This window comes from Oncorhynchus tshawytscha, unplaced genomic scaffold (genome assembly GCF_018296145.1).
Source record: "Oncorhynchus tshawytscha isolate Ot180627B unplaced genomic scaffold, Otsh_v2.0 Un_scaffold_4_pilon_pilon, whole genome shotgun sequence".
Taxonomy (NCBI): Eukaryota; Metazoa; Chordata; class Actinopteri; order Salmoniformes; family Salmonidae; genus Oncorhynchus; species Oncorhynchus tshawytscha.
In genome coordinates, this window is record NW_024609834.1 from 948966 (window position 1) to 970442 (window position 21477).

The 21477-nt window shown below is 44.6% G+C and overlaps 2 protein-coding genes across 2 annotated transcripts in view; one reads left to right on the top strand and one right to left on the bottom strand.

Annotated features, from left to right (window-relative positions):
• Positions 1–9538: 9538 nt before the first annotated feature.
• Positions 9539–20043, bottom strand: LOC112263751 (fibrillin-3). The gene is made up of 7 exons (XM_024440310.2): positions 19895–20043; positions 16025–16184; positions 14664–14789; positions 10770–10952; positions 10515–10652; positions 10019–10153; positions 9539–9913 (listed from the first exon to the last, which is right to left on the bottom strand). The coding sequence occupies exons 1-7, from the start codon at positions 19949–19951 to the stop codon at positions 9624–9626; spliced, it is 1089 nt and encodes a 362-aa protein (XP_024296078.2). The 5' UTR covers positions 19952–20043; the 3' UTR covers positions 9539–9623.
• LOC112263749 (C-type lectin domain family 18 member A-like) overlaps positions 10913–21477 on the top strand; it is a 42064-nt gene continuing 31499 nt past the window's right edge. The window contains exon 1 of the mRNA XM_042319659.1: positions 10913–11089. The gene's annotated coding sequence lies outside the window, so the exon portion shown is untranslated. The remainder of the gene's footprint in view (positions 11090–21477) is intronic.

A 21477-nucleotide genomic window follows, 5' to 3' on the forward strand; every position in this document is an offset into this window, starting at 1 on the left:
GATGTTCCAGATACTCAACTAGTCTAAAGAAGGCCAGTGTTGTTGCTTCTTTAATCAGTACAACAGTTTTCAGCTGTGCTAACATAATTTAAAAAATGGTTTTCTAATGATCAATTAGCCTTTTAAAGTGGACTTGGATTAGCTAACAAAACATGCCATTGGAACACAGGAGTGATGGTTGCTGATAATGGGCCTCTGTACGCCTATGTAGATATTCCATAAAGAATCTGCCGTTTCCAGCTACATTAGTCATTTACAACATTAACTATGTCTACACTGTATTTCTGATCAATTTGATGTTATTTTAATGGGCAAAAAAATGTGCTTTTCTTTCAAAAACAAGGACATTTCTATGTAACCTCAAACTTTTGAACGCGGTATATACTTTTTAATATGTATAAAGAAGTAAATATGGCTCACATGTTAGGCTTACTAATTGCAAAATATTTAGTGTCATGTCTGTGAAAAATGTGGGAACAAATGGGTTATAGTATTTAAAGCCATCAGACCTACAGGTACAGTTACCCTGAGCATGATGTTCAGGAAGAAACAGGTGGCTTAACACTGGAGCTGTAATTGGGAAAGCTTGTGTTATTTCTGTCACTGAGCCACAGTAATCACACAGACATGCTCTCTCCCACACAGTAAAGGTAGAAAGATATGAACGACCACCTGTTTGTGAGCTTGACTGTCTAATAAGTGATGGAGGTAGTACGAGAGGGATGAGGAAGAATAACAAACTAGAAAAGGAAACATACTGCAGGCTCCATTTTCTGATGAACAACAGCTAACAGATGGAAACAACCTGAGTCTCTCATACTGCAGTCACAGGAAACAACATCAACCTCTCTGAAATCATTGATTAACCTGATATCAACATTTAGGATCAATAACAGGAGAGACTTTTGTGTTACGAGTACTTTATTGATTCATTTGATGCGATGATTGTGAGATGTGAGTCCTTTTAAAGTGATATTGAATTCACAGCAAGGGAAACAGGAGCTGTGGAGCTGTGGAGAAGCAGTGGCAGCTCAGTTCACCTTTTACCATATTAGTGAATCAATGTTTGCTGGTGCTGCCACCTTGTGGTATAACACCATTATTGACCAATCTGACACATCCTGTAATTAATAATTTGACATCAATTAAACAAAGTGGGGGGAGGATCTATAGGTGAGGCATGTTTGGTGAGCGGTATCGTGCTGTTCCATTAAGATGATACCTCCACATAAACCCATGCCTCCCCTCAGGCTAGGCTGGTAAAGTGCCTTGTTATTGACACTAGGGAGCAGTGCAGCTCCGTGTGACGGACTGGTAAACCGATCTTCAAATCAAATCAAATCCAATTGTATTTGTCACACGCACCAAATACAACCAGTGTAGACCTTACAGTGAAATGCTTACTTACAAGCCCTTAACCAACAATAAAGTTTTAAGAAAATATTGAAAAACATAATAAAATAAAAGTAACAAATAGTTAAAGAGACGCAGTAAAATAACAATAGCGATGCAAATAGTCTGGGTAGCCATTTGATAGATGTTCAGGAGTCTTATGGCTTGGGGGTAGAAGCTGTTTAGAAGCCTCTTGGACCCAGACTTGGGGCTTCGGTACCGCTTGCTGTGCTGTAACAGAGAGCACAGTCTATGACTAGGGTGGCTGGAGTCTTTGACCATTTTTAGGGGCTTCCTCTGACACCACCTGGTATAGAAGTCCTTGATGGCAGGAAGTTTTGCCCCAGTGATGTACTGGGCCGTTTGCACTACACTCTGTAGTTGTTGTTACACACAGCTGCAGTGTTCCCCAAATGACCCATAATAACCACACACATACTTTGGAATCTATGCTACTAATCAAAGCGAGGAATGAATTTCCATCAAAGACTGAAGTGGGACTGTAGCCTGAAAGAGAGTGACTCTCTGTCCGGGCTGATCTGTAGCACCTCCACTGCTGAATGAGGCAGCCTCAGAGTTACACACAAGGGAACTTTAATGCCGTACACATATACAACAGATAGTTAGTGGAAAGGATGTGGTTTTCTGCACTCCAATCCACAAGTCCACTCAGACAAGTGAGGAGATAGTGGCCTGCACAGTCTGAAGTGCTGCCGGGTGTCCTGGCCCCTAACAACGTTCCCCTTAGCAACGATCAATCAGGGCCAGGTCACACAGTTCAGGGAGAGTTTGAGAGGACGGTCTAAGGTGCCTCTACACCCTCAGTCTCCGGTCGTGGGGGATTGGGAGTGGAGTAGGCAGCTTGGAAGGGCTGTGAGGTGCTGATAACAGTCACCAGCAGGGAATTCATAACACCTCCATAACACCTTCAATAGAGAAAGAGGAAGGGGCAGAGAGAGGGTGGGACAGGGAGGAATAGAGGAGTCCCGGGGAGAGGAGTAACGGACAGTTAGAGGTCAGATCAGACATCTTCCAGAACAGTTCCTCCCCTTCTCCTTCCCCCACTCCACACCTGGCTGCATGTGTTACCTGCTCCTGGCTCTAGGACTGGGGGATTGACGTGGGCACAGTCAGGGCTTTGTTGGCCCTGGCCGTATTTCTCACAGACCTCCCATTGTAACAGCTGGGCACTGCTACCATGCATACCAACCCCTCTCACCTGGCCAGCGCACCCACCCAGGTTGGGCCTGTGCCAGCCAAACTCTGGCTCTAGATCTAGGGCATGTCTCAGTTTGCCTGGGTCCAGTCAACAGACAAGGGTCTGGGCCCCAACTCTCCTTCCTTCCCTTAAATCCACGACAGGGACGGAGTGTCCCCTTTCACATACAATCCTGATGTCTGACTGAGAGGGGCTTCAAAGAGGACTAGGTAAAGGCTTATAGGAGTATAAGCTCTTATTGTGTGGGGAGGCCAGACTGGAATGATGATATTGATTTCAGAGAGTTGGCACCGCTGGCACTCAGAGGTTTATCTGCTCAGAGGGTGACTCTTCCACCACATCAGACAGAGAGAGAGATAACGATGGAAGATCTAGGGAAAGAGAGAGAGAGAGAGATAGGCAAAGAGAGATGGAGGGAAGGAGAGACACTCTAAACCTGACACATGGGCACCCACAGACAGGCCGTGATAGATGAAATCATCAGAGCACCCTATTGGCTGTACTGTGTGTGTGTGTGTGTGTGTGTGTGTGTGTGTGTGTGTGTGTGTGTGTGTGTGTGTGTGTGTGTGTGTGTGTGTGTGTGTGTGTGCGCGTGCGTGTGTAGGGGGATAGAGAGGAAGAGATCTTGGATCTCTTTGATGTTGTTGGAATGGAATGGTGGTCTAAGGTTACTAATAGATAAAGAGTACTGGAACGCTCGCTACTGTTTCCAACTCTGTTTTCAACTCTTGTGTGTGTGTATGTGTGCATGCGCCTGGGTGCTCATGCATGTTTGTCCATGCTTGTGTTTTAAAGGCCCAGTGCAGCTGATGAAACTAACACTGTAAAAGTGTGAAAACATTAATCAGTGTTATCTCTCTTGGGGTGGCAGGTAGCCTTGTTGTTAGAGCGTTGGACTAATAACCGAAAGGTTGCTGGATCGAATCCCTGAGCTAACAAGGTAAAAATCTCTTGTTCTGCCCCTGAACTAGGTAGTTAATTAACCCACTGTTCCCTGATAGGCTGTCATTTGTTCTTAACTGACTTGCCTATTTGAATTTTAAAAATGTTGCTGGATTAAAATACAGTCTTCCACACAGATTTGTATGGGTGGGAGTTTTGGCTTTCCATGGTGACATCACCATGCAGTAAATTGGTTAATAGACCAATTAAATTCTATCTTAAGAAATCGTTTAGAATTTTTGCCCATTTGAATGGAAATCTATTACAGTAAGGTACTTAAGTGTTACCCAGAAATTATTTGATATTGATATAAAAAAAAAACAGCTGCATTGGGCCTTTAATGTGTCTGTGTGAGGTCTGAGACAGATTGAAAAGAGGAGAGGAGTGAGGTCAGAGTGTAGGGTTCGTATTCAGGACAGGAGGAGGGTGCGGGTGAGATACAGGTAGTCCTGGGTGGGCAGAGACAGGAGGGTTAGGAGGGGGTGAGGAGAGGAGAGGTGTGGAAGGGGTCAGAGAGGATGTGGGGACTGTTCCTCCCCCGGGGACAGACAACATTGGGACAGGATGCCATTCAACTATACATCTCCTTTCTTCCTTTCTCTTTCTGTCCCTTCCTTTCACCAAGACAGAAAAGGAGAGAGATACAGACAGAGTGAAGAACAGCGAGGGGTCTCTTTCAGAGCAGAAATAGAGACACTGGTCTCTTAATTCACAGCAGCCTTCAGCCGATGACTGACTAACTGCTTTGAATTGCTTGATATTCAGACCACTCTATTCAGCCATCACTCTCTCCCTCTATCTCTCTTTATCATTTCCCCCATCCCTCAGTGTGCAATCTTATTTTGGGATCCCCCCCCCCCCCTCTGGTCCCCTAGTGGGTCTCACCCAGGCCAGGGGAGCCCCCCCCTCCTCGTCTCTCTCTCAGCCCAACAGGGTGACTCCGAGGTGGAGCTAGGTTCAGTGTGTTAGTGCCTGTTTGTCTCCACTGATGCACACTGCCTGGCTCTGTGTGGCTGCACTGGGCTGGTTAACCCCTCACACTCTACACCTACATCAGTGCCTATATATGCGACTGTGTGATCCCCCTCTCCGTAGCTGGCGTGAGTAAGACCTTTAAACAGGTCAACATACACAAGGCTGCGGGGCCAGACGGATTACCAGGACGTGTGCTCCAGGCATGTGCTGACCAACTGGCAGGTGTCTTCACTGACATTTTCAACATGTCCCTGATTAAGTCTGTAATACCAACATGTTTCAATCAGACCACCATAGTCCCTGTGCCCAAGAACACAAAGGTAACCTGCCTAAACAACTACAGACCCGTAGCACTCACGTCTGTAGCCATGAAGTGCTTTGAAAGGTTGGTGGCTCACATCAACACCATTATCCCAGAAACCCTAGACCCACTCCAACTTGCATACCGCACCAACAGATTCACAGATGATGCAATCTCTATTGCACTCCACACTGCCCTTTCCCACCTGGACAAAATTAACACTTACGTGAGAATTCTATTCATTGACTACAGCTCAGTGTTCAACACATAGTGCCCTCAAAGCTCATCACTAAGCTGAGGATCCTGGGACTAAACACCTCCCTCTGTAACTGGATGCATGCTCAGTCCCCTCCTGTACTCCCTGTTCACCCACGACTGCATGGCCAGGCACGACTCCAACACCATCATTAAGTTAGCAGACGACACAACAGTGGTAGGCCTGATCACCAACAACGACGAGACAGCCTATAGGGAGGAGGTCAGAGGCCTGGCCGTGTGGTGCCAGAATAACAACCTATCCCTCAATGTAATCAAGACTAAGGAGATTATTGTGGACTACAGGAAAAGGAGGACCGAGCACGCCCCCATTCTCATCGACGGGGCTGTAGTGGAGCAGGTTGAGAGCTTCAAGTTCCTTGGTGTCTACATCAACAACAAACTAGAATGGTCCAAACACACCAAGACAAGAGGGCACGACAAAGCCTATTCCCCCTCAGGAAACTAAAAAGATTTGGCATGGGCCCTGAGATCCTCAAAAGGTTCTACATCTGCAACATCGAGAGCATCCTGACTGGTTGCATCACTGCCTGGTAAGGCAACTGCTCGGCCTCTGACTGCAAGGCACTACAGAGGATAGTGTGTACGGCCCAGTACATCAGTGGGGCTAAGCTGCCTGCCATCCAGGACCACTACACCATGCATTGTCAGAGGAAGGGTCTAAAAATTGTCAAAGACCCCAGCCACCCCAGTCATAGACTGTTCTCTCTACTACCGCATGGCAAGAGGTACCGGAGTGCCAAGTCTAGGACAAAAACGCTTCTCAACAGTTTTTAACCCCAAGCCATAAGACTGCTGAACAGGTAATCAAATGGCTACCCGGACTATTTGCATTGTGTGCCCCCCAACCCCTCTTTATATGCTGCTGCTACTCTCTGTTTATCATATATGCATAGTCACTTTAACTATACATTCATGTACATACTACCTCAATTGGGCCAACCAACCAGTGCTCCCACACAGTGGCTAACCTGGTTATCTGCATTGTGTCCCACCCACCACATGTACATACTACCTCAATCAGCCTGACTAACCGGTGTCTGTATGTAGCCTCGCTACTTTTATAGCCTCGCTACTGTATATAGCCTGTCTTTTTACTGTTTTATTTCTTTACCTACATATTGTTCACTTAATACCTTTTTTGCACTATTGGTTAGAGCCTGTAAGTAAGCATTTCACTGTAAGGTATCCCACATCACAGCTCCCTCAACATGGAGCACCCTGTAACGACCACAGCACTGTGAGTGTACTCTATATCAAATCAAAGTTTATTTGTCACGTGCGCTGAATACAACAGGTGTTGTATACCTGTTGTATTCAGCGCACGTGACAAATAAACTTTTGAGTACACTCAAGGTGCTGTGGTCATTGCAGGGTGCTCCATGTTGAGGGAGCTGTGATGTGGGATATCTTATACACTACTGGTCATTTATTGTGTAAGAGTTTGTGTGTATGCGTTCTCACACCACTGCTCACTTGGATCTTGTTCGTGTCTGTCTGTGGCATTGGCCGTGTGTGTGGTGTTAACCAGGGGTTTCACGTCCGTCCAGATGATAGAGTGCAGAGAGTGGGGAAGGTTTGTGGGCAGCCTGAGACAGGGGTGAAACATTTCATCAGCCTCCTCTACAACCCACACAACAACACCAGCCGAATCTACAGTACATCTCACACACACACACACACACACACACACACACACACACACACACACACACACACACACACACACACACACACACACACACACACACACACGTACTCCTAAGCCCCCAAACACCCAGTGCTAAAAAGGTGGAAAAGAGCATTTAAATTTGTCATATCTCATTAAGTAACAATATACACAGTGTGTGTGGTTTAGCTCATTCATATACTGTAAGGATCTAGTAGCTCTTTGAGCAGAGTGACTTTGGCTGTCTGTCTGCTGGACAGTGTAGCTCTGTACAGCCATGCCTGATGTCTTCCTCAGACCTGCACTACTCATACTGTACATCATACTCCTGTTTCATCCACTATGACGGACAGATCATCTACAGGTCACACTTCAAGGCAAGCCCCTTAATTCAGTCCTGTGCAGAGACATACATACATATATAGGAAAAGTAAATAATTAAACCCTAGAAATCATACAGTAGTGTTTTGATTAAATGTTTAATAGTGCTTTCTCAGATAAATAAAAAGCAGATCACAAAGAGGGGTTTACAGCACCTTCAAAATAAATACAGTTGAAGTCGGAAGTTTACATACACCGTAACCAAATACATTTAAACTCAGTTTTTCACAATTCCTGACATTTAATCCAAGTAAAAATTCCCTGTCTTAGGTCAGATAGGATCACCAATTTATTTTAAGAACGTGAAATGTCAGGATAATAAGAGAGAATGATTTATTTCAGCTTTTATTTCTTTCATCACATTCCCAGTGGGTCAGAAGTTTACAATTAGTATTTGGTAGCATTGCATTTCAATTGTTTAACTTGGGTCAAACGTTTTGGGTATCCTTCCACAAGCTTCCCACAATAAGTTGGGTGAATTTTGGCCCATTCTTCCTGACAGAGCTGGTGTAACTGAGTCAGGTTTGTAGGCCTCCTTGCTCGCACATTCTTTTTCAGGTCTGCCCACAAATTTTCTATAGGATTGAGGTCAGGGCTTTGTGATGGCTTCTCCAATACCTTGACTTCGTTGTCCTTAAGCCATTCTGCCACAACTTTGGAAGTATGCTTGGTGTCATTGCCCATTTGGAAGACCCATTTGTGACCAAGCTTTAACTTCCTGACTGATGTCTTGAGATGTTGCTTCAATATATCCACATAATTTTCCTGCCTCACGATACCAACTATTTTGTGAAGTGCACCAGTCCCTCCTGCAGCAAAGCACCCCCACAACCTGATGCAGCCACCCCCGTTCTTCACTGTTGGGATGGTGTTCTTCAGATTGCATGCTTCCCCCTTTTCCCTCCAAACATAACAATGGTCATTATGGCCAAACAGTTCTATTTCTCCAAAAAGTACGAACTTTGTCCCCATGTGCAGTTGCAAACCGTAGCCTGGCTTTTTTATAGTGGTTTTGGAGCAGTGGCTTCTTCCTTGCTGAGCGTCCTTTCAGGTCTTGTCAATATAAGATTTGTTTTACTGTGGATATAGATACTTTTGTACCTGTTTACTCCAGCATCTTCACAAGGTCCTTTGCTGTTGTTCTGGGATTGATTTGTACTTTGGTGTGAAAAGTGCATTCCTCTCTAGGAAACAGAACGCGTCTCCTTCCTTTTTGGTATTATGGCTCCGTGGTCGTCCCATGATGTTTGTACAGATGAATGTGGTACCTTCAGGCGTTTGGAAATTGCTCCCAAGGATGAACCACACTTGTGGAGGTCTTGGCTGATTTCTTTTGATTTTTCCATGATGTCAAGCAAAGAGGCACTGCGTTTGAATGTAGGCCTTGAAATACATCCACAGGTACACCTCTAATTGACTCAAATGGTGTTAGTTAGCCTATCAGAAGCTTCTTAAGCCATGACATAATTTTCTGGAATTTTCCAAGCTGTTTAAAGGCACAGTCAACTTAGTGTATGTAAACCCGCTGACCCACTGGAATTGTGATACAGTGAACTATAAGTTAAATAATCTGTCTGTAAACAATTGTTTGAAATATTACTTGTGTCATGCACAAAGTAGATGTCCTAACCCACTTGCCAAAACTATAGTTTGTTTTCAAGAAAATTGTGGAGTGGTTGAAATACGAGTTTTAATGACTCCAACCTAAGTGTATGTAAACTTCCGACTTCAACTGTGTATCAAAATAAGTTTAACACAAGACCAGGAAATAAAGGATTGTCAATGTGTAGCTTCATGTCTTCTCATCTTACAGATATTGATTGTCATATGTTGGATGTAAAACAATAAAACCAGTTAAGGAGTTCGTATTTACAAGCCCAGCTCTCTCTCACTCTCTCTGCTACAGTGAGGAAACATTCAATCTCCACCACAAGTGGCCATTTTCTAATTTTCATGTCTTTGACCCCTTGTCCCCATCCCTAATTTTGCACGCCCCTAAATCTTAACTGAACCCTTCCCTTACTGTCATTAGTATTGATACAACTCTACCAAATGCATCCGTTCCTGCCATACCTGTATGTCTCGACTCAACTTAGACTCCCTCTTCCCCTCCTTTTAGTCCCTCTTTGATCCTTAGGACTTAGTGCCTCAACCCTCTCTACCCCCCTCCCAGCCCCCTAGCCACTGCCCCACTCCAAAACTCTTACCACAGTACCCTTTCACGCACCCCTCTGCCAACGGCCCTTCGTCCAAACTCTTATCTAAACTATTGTCTCTTTGAAATCCTCTCCATACCCACCCCCCTTTCACCATATCCACTTTCTTCCCTCCATTCTCCATCCAACTCCAGCTGGCCTCCCTCAACTCACACCCCTTCCTTTCTCTCTCCCTCTAGAACTCGTACTGGGAGATGAACATGGTGATCTTGGTGATGTACCGCTCCAGCTGGACCCCTTTCTCCAGCTCAGTCATCTCCACCTCTGCCTCCAGTGTAGCAGGTCCTTGCACCGGGCACCCCAGCACCAGCTGGCCTGTCTGGCGGTCCGACCGCTGCACCGTGAAGTGGCGTTCGGCCTGCCCGCGGCCCAGCAGGGAGAAACGCAGCGTGTTGCCCATGAGGCGGAGGGTCGACACACGGAACATGGTGCGTGGTGCTGACAGGTTGGATACGACAGACAGGTAGTGGTGGGAGATGGAGTTAGGGGCCTGAGAGCACACCTTGTTGTCCACAGAGCAGGGGGGGTTACGCTCACAACGCCTGGGGAATGGGGAAGGATATAGGCATTAAGAGGGATTATTGCAAGAGACTAATAAAATTAGTTATCAAATCTTTTCTTGATTAACTATAAGAGGAGGTATTCACAGGGGTGAGGTTTTGCTGTAGGTGGAGTTTCGTATGCGGGGCAGTCCACACGTACACACTGGAACCCTCCGTAGTTGTTTAAACACATCTGGTCCCGGGTGCAGTTATTCAGTCTGGTGGCACACTCATCTATGTCTACAGGCCAGGGAGAGAGAGGGAGAATAATATGTGTAAAAGTGAGGGACAGATAAAGAGCCGGAGAGAAAATAGAGCGAGAGAGAGAAATAACTGATTTATTCAGACCAGATGTATGGTTTGTTTAATTATTCAGCCAGTGGATAACAGAATTGCATGGAATTACAGCTACAACGGATAGGAAATAATAGGAAACATTCATTATCCTTCAGCCAAATGATCTTCTATTCAAATGTTTAGTATTCATCTGGCATAACTGGCATGTTTTGAGCCAAAGGATTTGATGGTGTGTGTGAGTGTGTGTGTTCAGCGCTGCAGGAGCATTTGAGACTTTGGTACAGTGTGTGTGGTCTCCTTTCACCTTTGCAGTTGCGTCCGTCGCGGGTGAGATTGTATCCAGCAGGACAGGTACAGCGGTAGCCTCCAGGGGTGTTAACACAGGCATGTATACACAGCCGGCCAGCCTGACCCATGTGGAACAACTCACACTCATCAATGTCTGAAAGACACACACACACACAGTTAAAATTGCCATTGATGTCAGTTACAGTATATAACATTACAGACGGTGTGTCTTTTGATGTTACCATAGCAATGGTAGCTGTTTGCAGTATACCTTTGCAAGAGGTGCCGTCACGCCCAGAGATGGTGTATCCGGGGTCACAGGTGCAGTGGGTGGTGCCCTGGACATGCGTACAGTGAGATGGATGGAAAAACGGACCAACAGTCACAGCCGGGGGAGAGATGGTGGTAGCCGCAGAGGAGGTGGCAGACGAGGTGTTCGTCATGGTGACAAAGGCTGGAGAAAAAAGAAAGAGGGAGAAAAAGAGAGAGGAATGAGGAGAAGCGTGAAACTAAGGACGATTCTCATTGATATGGAGGTTTCTGACTGCAGTCTGAGGGCATGGCCATCTAAACATCTCCATCTTCAAATTGGTACAGTGCAGCTTATTTCTTTATAAAACACTATGGTTACCATGTGAACAAAGAGTAACAAATTAACTATTGGTTCACAGAGTAACCAGTGTTTGGACCAGTGTTGTGTTTGAGACCACCTAAAGCGAGACCAATTCATGACCAAGATAGGAGCAAATCTCGTCCGAGTCAAGACCAAGACCGGAGGGGGACAAGGGGTACGAGACCGAGTCAAGACCAAGACCGGAGGGGGACAAGGGGTACGAGACCGAGTCAAGACCAAGACCGGAGGGGGACAAGGGGTACGAGACCGAGTCAAGACCAAGACCGGAGGGGGACAAGGGGTACGAGACCGAGTCAAGACCAAGACCAGAGGGGGACAAGGGGTACGAGACCGAGTCAAGACCAAGACCAGAGGGGGACAAGGGGTACGAGACCGAGTCAAGACCAAGACCGGAGGGGGACAAGGGGTACGAGACCGAGTCCAGAAAAAAATGATTCCAATTCAAGACCATGATTGTAATTTTCTCAATTGCCACCATAATAACAGTTCAAAATGTCCAGTATTTCTGTGTTGATATTTCAGAACAACATAGGGATTCTTTAGACATTCAGAATGGTGAAGAAAATGCTGGCTGAGGGAAAATAGAGCCACTCTACAAATGATTACTAAACCAAACACAGTGGGGAAGAATGGATCTTATGCAGCTTCAGAGAAGGGCTAATGGATTTATAAAATAACTATTAGAACAATAATAATAATAATATTATTTACAATGGCGTTCTGATTTAAATCACTTCAGTTTTTGTTGGAAAGGAAAGGGTTAATACTGAAGAGAAAAAAGATCCAATCAGGATTTTTCTTTGTTGTTCTCTGGGGAGATAAATCTAGGTAGCTAAGTGAACCATTGGGTAGGCCATCATAAGCTAGATAGCTAGCTACACAATAGTAGTTTTCCTATCTTTAAAAAAAAATCTAGTTCGTAGTGGCTGCAGCAGGTGTTATAGAAGAGGATGTTGTTACTAATTTGTTAGCTTCTCCCTTTTCAAGAATAACTTCTTGAGTAAGTTTAAATTTATCCTCATCTACTGAGTGGAACTGTGTTTATTTTATTTCAGCTCACTTGCCGTTGTTCGCCATCTCTTTGAAAATAACTTGTGTGTGAAACGTTGTTGCATTTAAACTTTAGGTCAATGGTTACTTTGTGTGCTAAACGTGAAATGTTTTTGCAATGGAAAGTAATAGTTGTACATTTCGATTAAGAAATGCTTAGCCTAATGGTTGTGTTTTAGTATTCTGATGATTGGAACCCACTGGCTTACTATGTCAGAGTGGGTACACTCACATTTTGCAAAAAAAAAAATCTTATGTTTTCAGTTTATTAGATTAGCACTCTAAATCACACCTTTTTTTTAAAATAGAAAAACAAAAAGGTGACGTTCCAGGTCCACAACAATGTGACGTTCTAGGTCCACAACTAGGTGACGTTCTAGGTCCACAACAAGGTGACGTTCTAGGTCCACAACAATGTGACGTTCTAGCTCCACAACAAGGTGACGTTCTAGGTCCACAACAATGTGACGTTCTAGCTCCACAACAAGGTGACGTTCTAGGTCCACAACAATGCTTAAACCACATCAGGAGACCCTTTTGGAGGTCTGAAAATATAAATGAGTATTTTTGTAATAATAATAATGTATTATTTTTCTGTTTTTGCTCCATCTGATTGGGTGGTTCTGGCTCCCCAGTGGGTAGACCCTTGTCCACCCAGGCCCACCTATGCCACTGATGCAAACAGGGCATGATGACTGAATTCCCTTCTGACTTTGGACCAGACCTTTTCAATACCTTGTTTTCATACCCATTGTTGCCTTAGTTAGTATTTACTGGTAGATATCATACATTGAAAAGTATTTCCTACCTACCCTACTGGCTACTAATGTCATTTTTCTGTGAGCTGCTCTATTCCAAAAAAACAGTTGAGAGCTGGGCACTCTTGCTGCCTGCAGATGACATTCTGCTGAAACTAGGTTGTGTGTGCTGCGCACATGTGAATATACAGCTCTGGAAAAAATGAAGAGACCACTGCAAAATTATCAGTTTCTCTGCTTTTTACTATTTATAGGTATGTGTTTGTTTGTTTTTAATTAAAAAGTTATAAAAATATAAAAATTAACATTTTTATTTTATTCTATAAACTGACATAATTTCTCTCAAATTCCAAATAAAAATATAGTCCTCATTTAGAGCATTTATTTGCAAAAAAATAAGCTAATATTCATTTTTAAACACAATACTAATGTTTTAACTTAGGAAGAGTTCAGAAATCAATATTTCATATAATAATATGTCATAAACCTGATTTTCAATCACAGCTTTCATGCATCTTGGCATGCTCTCCACCAGTCTTTCACATTGATGTTGGGTGACTTTATGCCACTCCTGGTGTAAAAATTCAAGCAACTCGGTTTTGTTTGGTGGCTTGTGACCATCCAGCTTCCTCTTGATCACATTTCAGAGGTTTTCAATGGGGTTCAGGTCTGGAGATTGGCCCTGGCCATGACAGGGTCTTGATCTGGTGATCCTCCATCTACACCTTGATTGACCTGGCTGCGTGGCATGAAAGCTGTGATGTGGGCGGACGGTCTCGAGTACTACAACACTGGTTTAGACTGACTTGCAATTTATGTTAGGTTACATTAAACTTTAAAAAAATGAAATTAAACCGTCATGCAACACTGTAGATTCCCAACATATCCTGACCTCAGTGTTCACATCCATTGCACCATGCAGCCCTCTATCAGTGGGCTGTGTGTGAGTGGGATGATAGACTTATAGAAGGCTCCCACACAGTGCAAGCAGTGTTAGTCATGGTCAAAGTCCATCCAAATCCCCATTACTCTGTGTGTGGCTCTCACCTACAGCAGTGTACTGTACACATAGGGGAGAAATGAAACAAACAGACAGAGAGAAACAAAACCAAACTGGGCCGTATTGAGGCGCAGGCTCTGCCTGGAGCCCTGAGTGTGTATGATAGCCCAGCCAGCCAGAACCAGCGAGAGGGAGTGGACCTGGGTCTCCCTCGGTGTCTGGCCCTTGTGTGTTGTTGCTACTAGTTAGCCATAGCATAGAGATATATGTAGGACTAAGTTCTGGTTCCAGTTTATAATCGCAATAAGGCACCTCAAGGATTTTGTTGTATGTGGCCAATATACCACTGTTAAGGGCTGAGTCCAGGCACTTCACTTTGCGTCGTGCATAAGAACAGCCCTTAACCATGGTATACTGGCCAATATACCACTGCTAAGGGCTGAGTCCAGGCACTTCACGTCGTGCATAAGAACAGCCCTTAACCATGGTATACTGGCCAATATACCACTGCTAAGGGCTGAGTCCAGGCACTTCACTTTGCGTTGTGCATAAGAACAGCCCTTAACCATGGTATACTGGCCAATATACCACTGATAAGGGCTGAGTCCAGGCACTTCACGTCGTGCATAAGAACAGCCGTGCATAAGAACAGCCCTTATCCATGGTATACTGGCCAATATACCACACCCCTTTGGGCCTTATTGCTTAAGCATCTCTACCTACATGTTGGCACAGGGCTCTGGCAGGTGGCTCCGGCCCAGCCTTTGGTACACGTGCAGGAGAACTGGTTCATCTCGTCCACACATGTCCCCCCGTTCAGACAGGGAGACGAGGCACACTCATTTATGTCTGAGGAAAGACAGGAGGAGTAAGGGATTAGTCAAGAGAGGAGAATGAAGTAATATTAGCCCTGATGTAAAATGTTGGCTCGCCAACTCACTGACAAGCACAGGTGTAACCTGTGTTTTTATTAAAGCTCTGATGCATGAACCTTATAAAGAGAAAAGCTCCTTCTCTCTGTGTGTGTGTGTGTGTGTGTGTGTGTGTGTGTGTGTGTGTGTGTGTGTGTGTGTGTGCATGCACACACTTGCGTGCGTGAGCATGAATGTGCGTGTGCATCCGTGTGTGTGAGTACTCGACCTAACTGGAGCGAAAGGGATGGCCTGACTTTTAGTCTCACAGAACGTCTTTGAAGTGTTATCTAAATGTTAGCGAGCTGTCAAGACAGAGGGCTGCTATCACTATGTGTCACAGTCACTGGATTCAATAACCCATTCTGGATGGCCATGAAAATACGTAAAAAGGAAATGTGATAATGAAACTCATATGGATGCAAGCCACCTTATCTAGATAAATGTTAGTAATATGCATGACGTTTAAAATGAGGGAAAGGAGATAAAGAAAAGAGGGGGGCACAAAGAGGATGCTGACAAGGACGTGAGCGAGATGATAGAGAAGATAAATAGATGAGTGACGGGACAGAGAAGAGGAAAGGAGAAGATAAGGGGGGGGACACCTGACAGGAGCCAGAGAAGTAGATGGTAGTTGACAAAAGATAGTGATTTCACATCAGATATGTGTTAATCTCACTAATGGTTAAGGTTTGGATTAGGGATAGGGTAATCTGTAGCAGATGGTTGGGTCACTGCTGCTGGCCGCTCCAGGTGAGGCTCTCCTGACACATCCTGCTCTCTGCTCCCACCAACTCATAACCCGCATCACACAGGAAGTGAACCTCGTGACCTGGGTTCTGCGCTTTTCCCAACTTCCTGCTGTTGGCAACTTCCTGCGTGTCCAGCTTTAGACAGGTATCTGTAAAGCGGTGGGGGGCGGTTGGTAGGGGGACATAAGCCAAGACTTAACTCTCCAGCCATAGGTCCATAGGAGTTCAATTTAACATTTCTACCTACCGCTAACCACCAAATGTCAAATTACATACAGTAGTAGCAAAGGAATAACAATCCACCAACTAAAAGCCATTTTAGGCATTTCAGTGTACTTAAAAAGAACATGAAGAAATCTAATTTAAGCATGTTGCATGTTGCATGTTGCGTCTTTGACTGATGTTTGGGCTGTGTGCTGACCATTGTTTGCTTTGCCAGTCTGTTTGGTGGCTGTGTTCTGTAGCAAGTTGAGTTTCTTCCTCAGGGTGCGGAGGCTCTGAAGGTATGCAGCCTCGTGGGTCGACAGCAGCTTCTGGACCTGCTTTAGGGAGCTCTGCATGTCCTGCCTGCTGGGACAGTCCTACAGGGACAGGGCATGGTAAGCAGGTGAACACTTTTTTGTCCAACAGAAACAGGGGAAGCCAGGGGCAGTGGAACAGTTAAAAAGGGCTATACAGGGATAACTTGACAAGAGAGTCATCCCCAAAAGGCAATTCATTTGCAGAGTTACTCTATTTTAAAAAGCTGTAATTTAGGAAGATCTTAACTGCATTTTAGCAAAGGGGCAGGTTACAAACATGGGTTTGTAAGATCCATTAAAACATTGAGGAGCATGCAAGCTTATTTTTCCTACACTGACATAGGCAATGAATGTTCTCTGTGTAGCCTAGTGAAATGCAGTTACAGTTGATAGATGACTGCCTAATTTAAACTCAAGTCAGGGACCGTGAGACACAGGTGACTTGGTCAGAGGATGGAGGCAGAACTAACTCTTACATTAGCTTCCTAGAATTTGACATCACTCAGTTGTACAGACCACATTCTGTAACGTCTGCTTCCAACTTCCACTCTCAAACACGTAGATCCCCTGAACGCAGCTCACTTTCCAGCTCACACTCTCAAACACATAGAGCCCCTGAATGCAGCTCAGGTTCCAGATGACAATCACCTAAATTCTGATCATCTGTTCACACACCTGTATGTCATTATCACACACTATTAAGTTCTTTGCACCCCATCATTGTGAGGTATTGTTTGTTTTGTGACACACTTCTATTGGGAGCTCTGGTTTTCCCAAAATGTAATGCTCCCGTGTATGATAGTTTTAGCCTGCCTCACTAACGATGCCTTTTGCCTATTCCCTGCCTGTACTTTATCGGATTTCCTGTTATCAACCTACTGCCTGATCTCCCGGATGAAGTTACTAGCCTTTTCCCTGCCTGTCCTGTTGCCTTAGTACCCGTGTGTATGACCACCTGCTTGCCCCTGGACCCAGCTACCTGCCTCCTCCTGTGGTCCTTTACAAATAAACACCTGCTGTGCCCTGCGCTTGAAACCAGCTCTTTGTCTTCCATCGTGTTCATTACACATACACTGCAAAGGCAAATGTCCTCGCAACTTAATCACTGGACAGAACAGAGAAATGACCTCACCAACAACAACAAGTTAATGTACATTGGCTTGAGTTATGAATGATAAACTAGCAGCTGGTGAGCCACATGAAGTGATTTGTTACTGCATTTAGAATGTATTCGAGGGGTTTTCCTAAGATAGCACTGAAAGGTAAAGAATGTAGTGTACAGTACATAAAAGTTGCTAAAAAGGTCACTGGTCTGAGTTTATGGGGAGACCAGAGGAGAGACATCAGAGTAGACATATCTGCTTCAACACTACATCAGCACTCAGATGGTCATGTTTTTAATCTCACTGTCCACAGTAGGCAGCCTAGTCAATGTGGTTAATGGTGAATGTATCAATTGAGCGGCGACATCATCCCCCTGGTTGTCTGCCCTACACGTGAACCAAGAGTTCTGAGCATGCATGGGCATCTCAACAACCCCTACCAACAGATGGGGAGCTTGAAGTCAGAGGTGGCTGTAGTGTTGGTAGGCTTTTGCCTTTGTGCAAAGTGAGTTGTTCTCTAGTGGTAGTTGTTTTATGTTTTGGAGGTTGCGTGCTTATGCCCCTGGTGGTGTTACTTGATGGTGCTAGAGAGAAGTCCTGTAGGCCTCCTGTACGGTCTAAGGGGGTTGCTGTGAAACACTAAAGACACACTCCATGAGAGAAAGAGTGGCTCCAATCCTATCTGGACTCACAACAGATTCCCATCACACTAAATCCCCTCCCATTCTGTCTTTTCTCATATCCCAACCTATCTCTGCTGTTCTATCTCTTCAGCCCAGAAGTGTGTGGAAGTTCTGACAGTCAGTGGAATGATCTCCTTGGAGGCAGAAAAAAATGTTGCTTGCTCATAGCGTTCATTGTTTGATGCAAGGGTGGGTGAACTGTAGGTTGGAGAGGCTGTTTGGGGTCAGATGGTGTGGCATAAACACCCAGAGGGTAAACATCACCTGTGTATGAGACACAGCCTCTCCTCCCATTGGCTGAGAAAATCAGGGAGTGTTAATAGTATATTTTCCCTAAACTTCAACTCTCTCCCTCCTCCCCCTCTCTGTCCGCTCATGGATGTTTTCAGAAAGCCAATTAGTGTTTTCATCTGGCAGAAGTTATGTAAGAAAAGTAAATATTTGGTCATCCTGTGAAAACACCTGGCTGATTGAAACTGGAGCAAGGAGCTATGCTGCTGGAGCGACATCAGTCAGGACCGAGGGAGGGAGGGAGGGAGGGAGGGAGGGAGGGAGGGAAAGGCTGCTGTTTGTGTGCCCCAGCGATAATGTCCTTTTTCTGCCTCCGCTGCAAAACATTTCATGCATTTGCATTTCATGTGTCTGTGACATTATCTTGGTGTGCCTAGGTAACATACCTATAGTCTCCTTCAGTAAGTTCTGAGCTGCTCTTTGAGTCGAGAGGTGTGCAGTGCAATGATGAAGGCCAAAGTAGCATGGTGATCTAATCCAAGGATTCTAGATTGTTCTAAGTGAATTCTGTGATGCAGAAAGTTTTTGTATAAAAGGAAAAGTGTCCTGTAGCTAGTAATACTCTGACTGACCTTGTTCAATTATGTAATCACTGCATGGCTTCAGTTCTGCAATGTGAGTTGTGCCATGACAAGAACAAGCCAAAGATCACTAATGAGACCTGAACAGACTCCTCATACACACAGCTCATTACCACACAGTACGTCATGATCTTAACCAAACGTGGACAAAAACTAAATTGAGTCCCAATTTGACATTCCACATTAATTTCTAACTGAACAACAGAGAGTACACACACACACACACACACACACACACACACACACACACACACACACACACACACACACACACACACACCAGCCTGCTGTAATATAGACCCTTGCACTTTGACAAGGTAGAGAGGTTTAGCAGTTTTTTGTTGAAATACGTCAGAGGTGTTCATAGGTCTAGTCATAGTGATGGGCCTCTCGGTGTGTGAACATACATCAAGGGGCCTTAGCAATTGTTTGTGCAGCTTGCCTGGGAATTGAGGTCGACCAAACACCAGTTCTATCAATGGGTATCTGTCCATGTCATGATGCATGGATAATGACCTTATAGCTGGACTTGCAGGCTCCTGACTTTGACAAGAGATTGTCACTTCAGCTTGACGCGTTTTGACCTTCAACAACACCCAGACATCAATGCTGCATTGCTCAGTATTAGATGTTGAATTAAAGCCTGTCCATGAAAAGAGCATTCAGACAACCTTTCTCTCAGGTCTATTTTCTCAGTTGTAAATCTGTGTGATGTTTACCCACTGTCTTTTCAGGTCATTACAGATAATGGCAAGAATGTTAACTATGTCCCGAGGATACTGTATATTTGATCATTAATTGGTCTGGAAATGTTCTCTGAGTTTATTACGTTAATGGACTACCTAAACACATCAGAAACCACAATAGACTGCATTGAATCATAACACACTTATAGAGATTATAATGGTAACCCATGATCATATCAAACACAGTAATTTACTTAGATTTTACGTATCACTCTGTGATATGTAGTGTGATACGTGCTGTTAAATCAGTTAAATTTTTGTTTGGACCAAGCAGCTGTGCAAAATAAAACCAAGAAACACCATATGTTGTCTCTTAATAGTGGCCAAGGTGCCCTCATGACACTGACAACCGCAGGAAACACTCACCTGCACAAACGCAGCGCGGATTGGACAAAGACACAGGAACACAATGACAGCGTGCATCCAAATAATTTTCAGTTAATCCTGTACTGCGAATACACTCAGTCCCGAAGCGCTCTGGGTTGGGTATCTTCTTGGTACAGTGAATTTCCAGTGTGTAAAATGCGCTTATAAGCACCTCAGTGGTATTTGTGAGAAATGCTATTAATTAATTCACATGTCAGACAATATGCCAAAGCGAAACTTTATGGAATGTAGGGTTTACTCTTCGAGAACCAATCAGGTTATGGGACTAGAAGACCTGTTGACCACATTTTTACAAAATAACCATTGCGTAGGCATGTGTATTTATTTTTGGAAGGCACATGGCAAATTTCCTCCCTCATGAAAGCCTCTCAGATGTGGAATTTGTAAACTGGAGAGAAAAACACATTCATCAGGAAGCTTGGATGGATTGAGGAAAGCTCCACTGGGCAGTGGGCACTGTGGGAAGGTGACAAGCAGGGTGATGTGAGACACAACTCATACAGGTTGCATCTTCTCATGATTTACGAGGAAATGTAAACCCATCTTTCATTAGGGAAATAACTATGTAACACAGGAATACATATAACCTACTTGAGCAGCACACATTTTGATGAATTAACTCAGCCTTGTGCTTATTACCAGGTAATTACAGTAGCCTAATGGACAATGAGTCTTTGTTCCAATGTGTTTTTCTGTTATCTTGAATGGCAGATATCCTGAGAGAAAAAGCATACTGTTGAATGAGCATAGAAAGTGGGGAAGGTGTGCCCTCTGCAGGGAGTAAGTGTCCATCACCTTGCCATCATCTAATACAACGGTCCTATTCTCATCTCCCCTGCAGAACACACCTAACACCATCACTACCATGGAAGTATAGCTGAGGTTAGTTATTCTGTCGTACCCCCAGCCTGGTGAACGTTCTCATATCATAAAAACATTCTCATGCCATAATCAGCTCCAGATAGTAAATCACAAACTGCTGAAGCATCAGGAGTAATGTTTGATTCCCCACACTGGGGCCATCACAGACCTGTCAGTGAGTTAGATCTGATTCCACCTGTAGCTCTCCTCCCTCTCAACCACCCACCCACGTAGTATAGACCCACTGTGCCTGCACTGAACTGTACTGCATTTACTGGCCTCTACTTTACTGCTCCTATCTTTTCTGCTTGCTCAGCTATAGTTCTCTCCCACTGTCCATTATGATACACATTTATCCCTTCTGCATTCCATTCTATTCCAGGGCTTGTGGTTCTGCATCACTCATCACAGGGACCCCTGCACCCGTCCTCTTGGGTTAAAGCTCTGTCTCTTTCACGACTCATTGACATGATGGTCTCAAATCCCCCAGGACAGCACTGAAGACAACAGTCACACAACAATAACTTCCCCACTACCACCCACCGACCTACTCACCCATGTGCAGTACCCCATCCTACTGTAAGCTCTTCACTAGGCCCAGGATGTGATATAAGCATCACCCCCATGTCTGAATCTCTGTCCTACTCACTGAGGTGACTCGGCGCTACTACAGTACCTTCCCTAATCCTAGTAGGTGATGT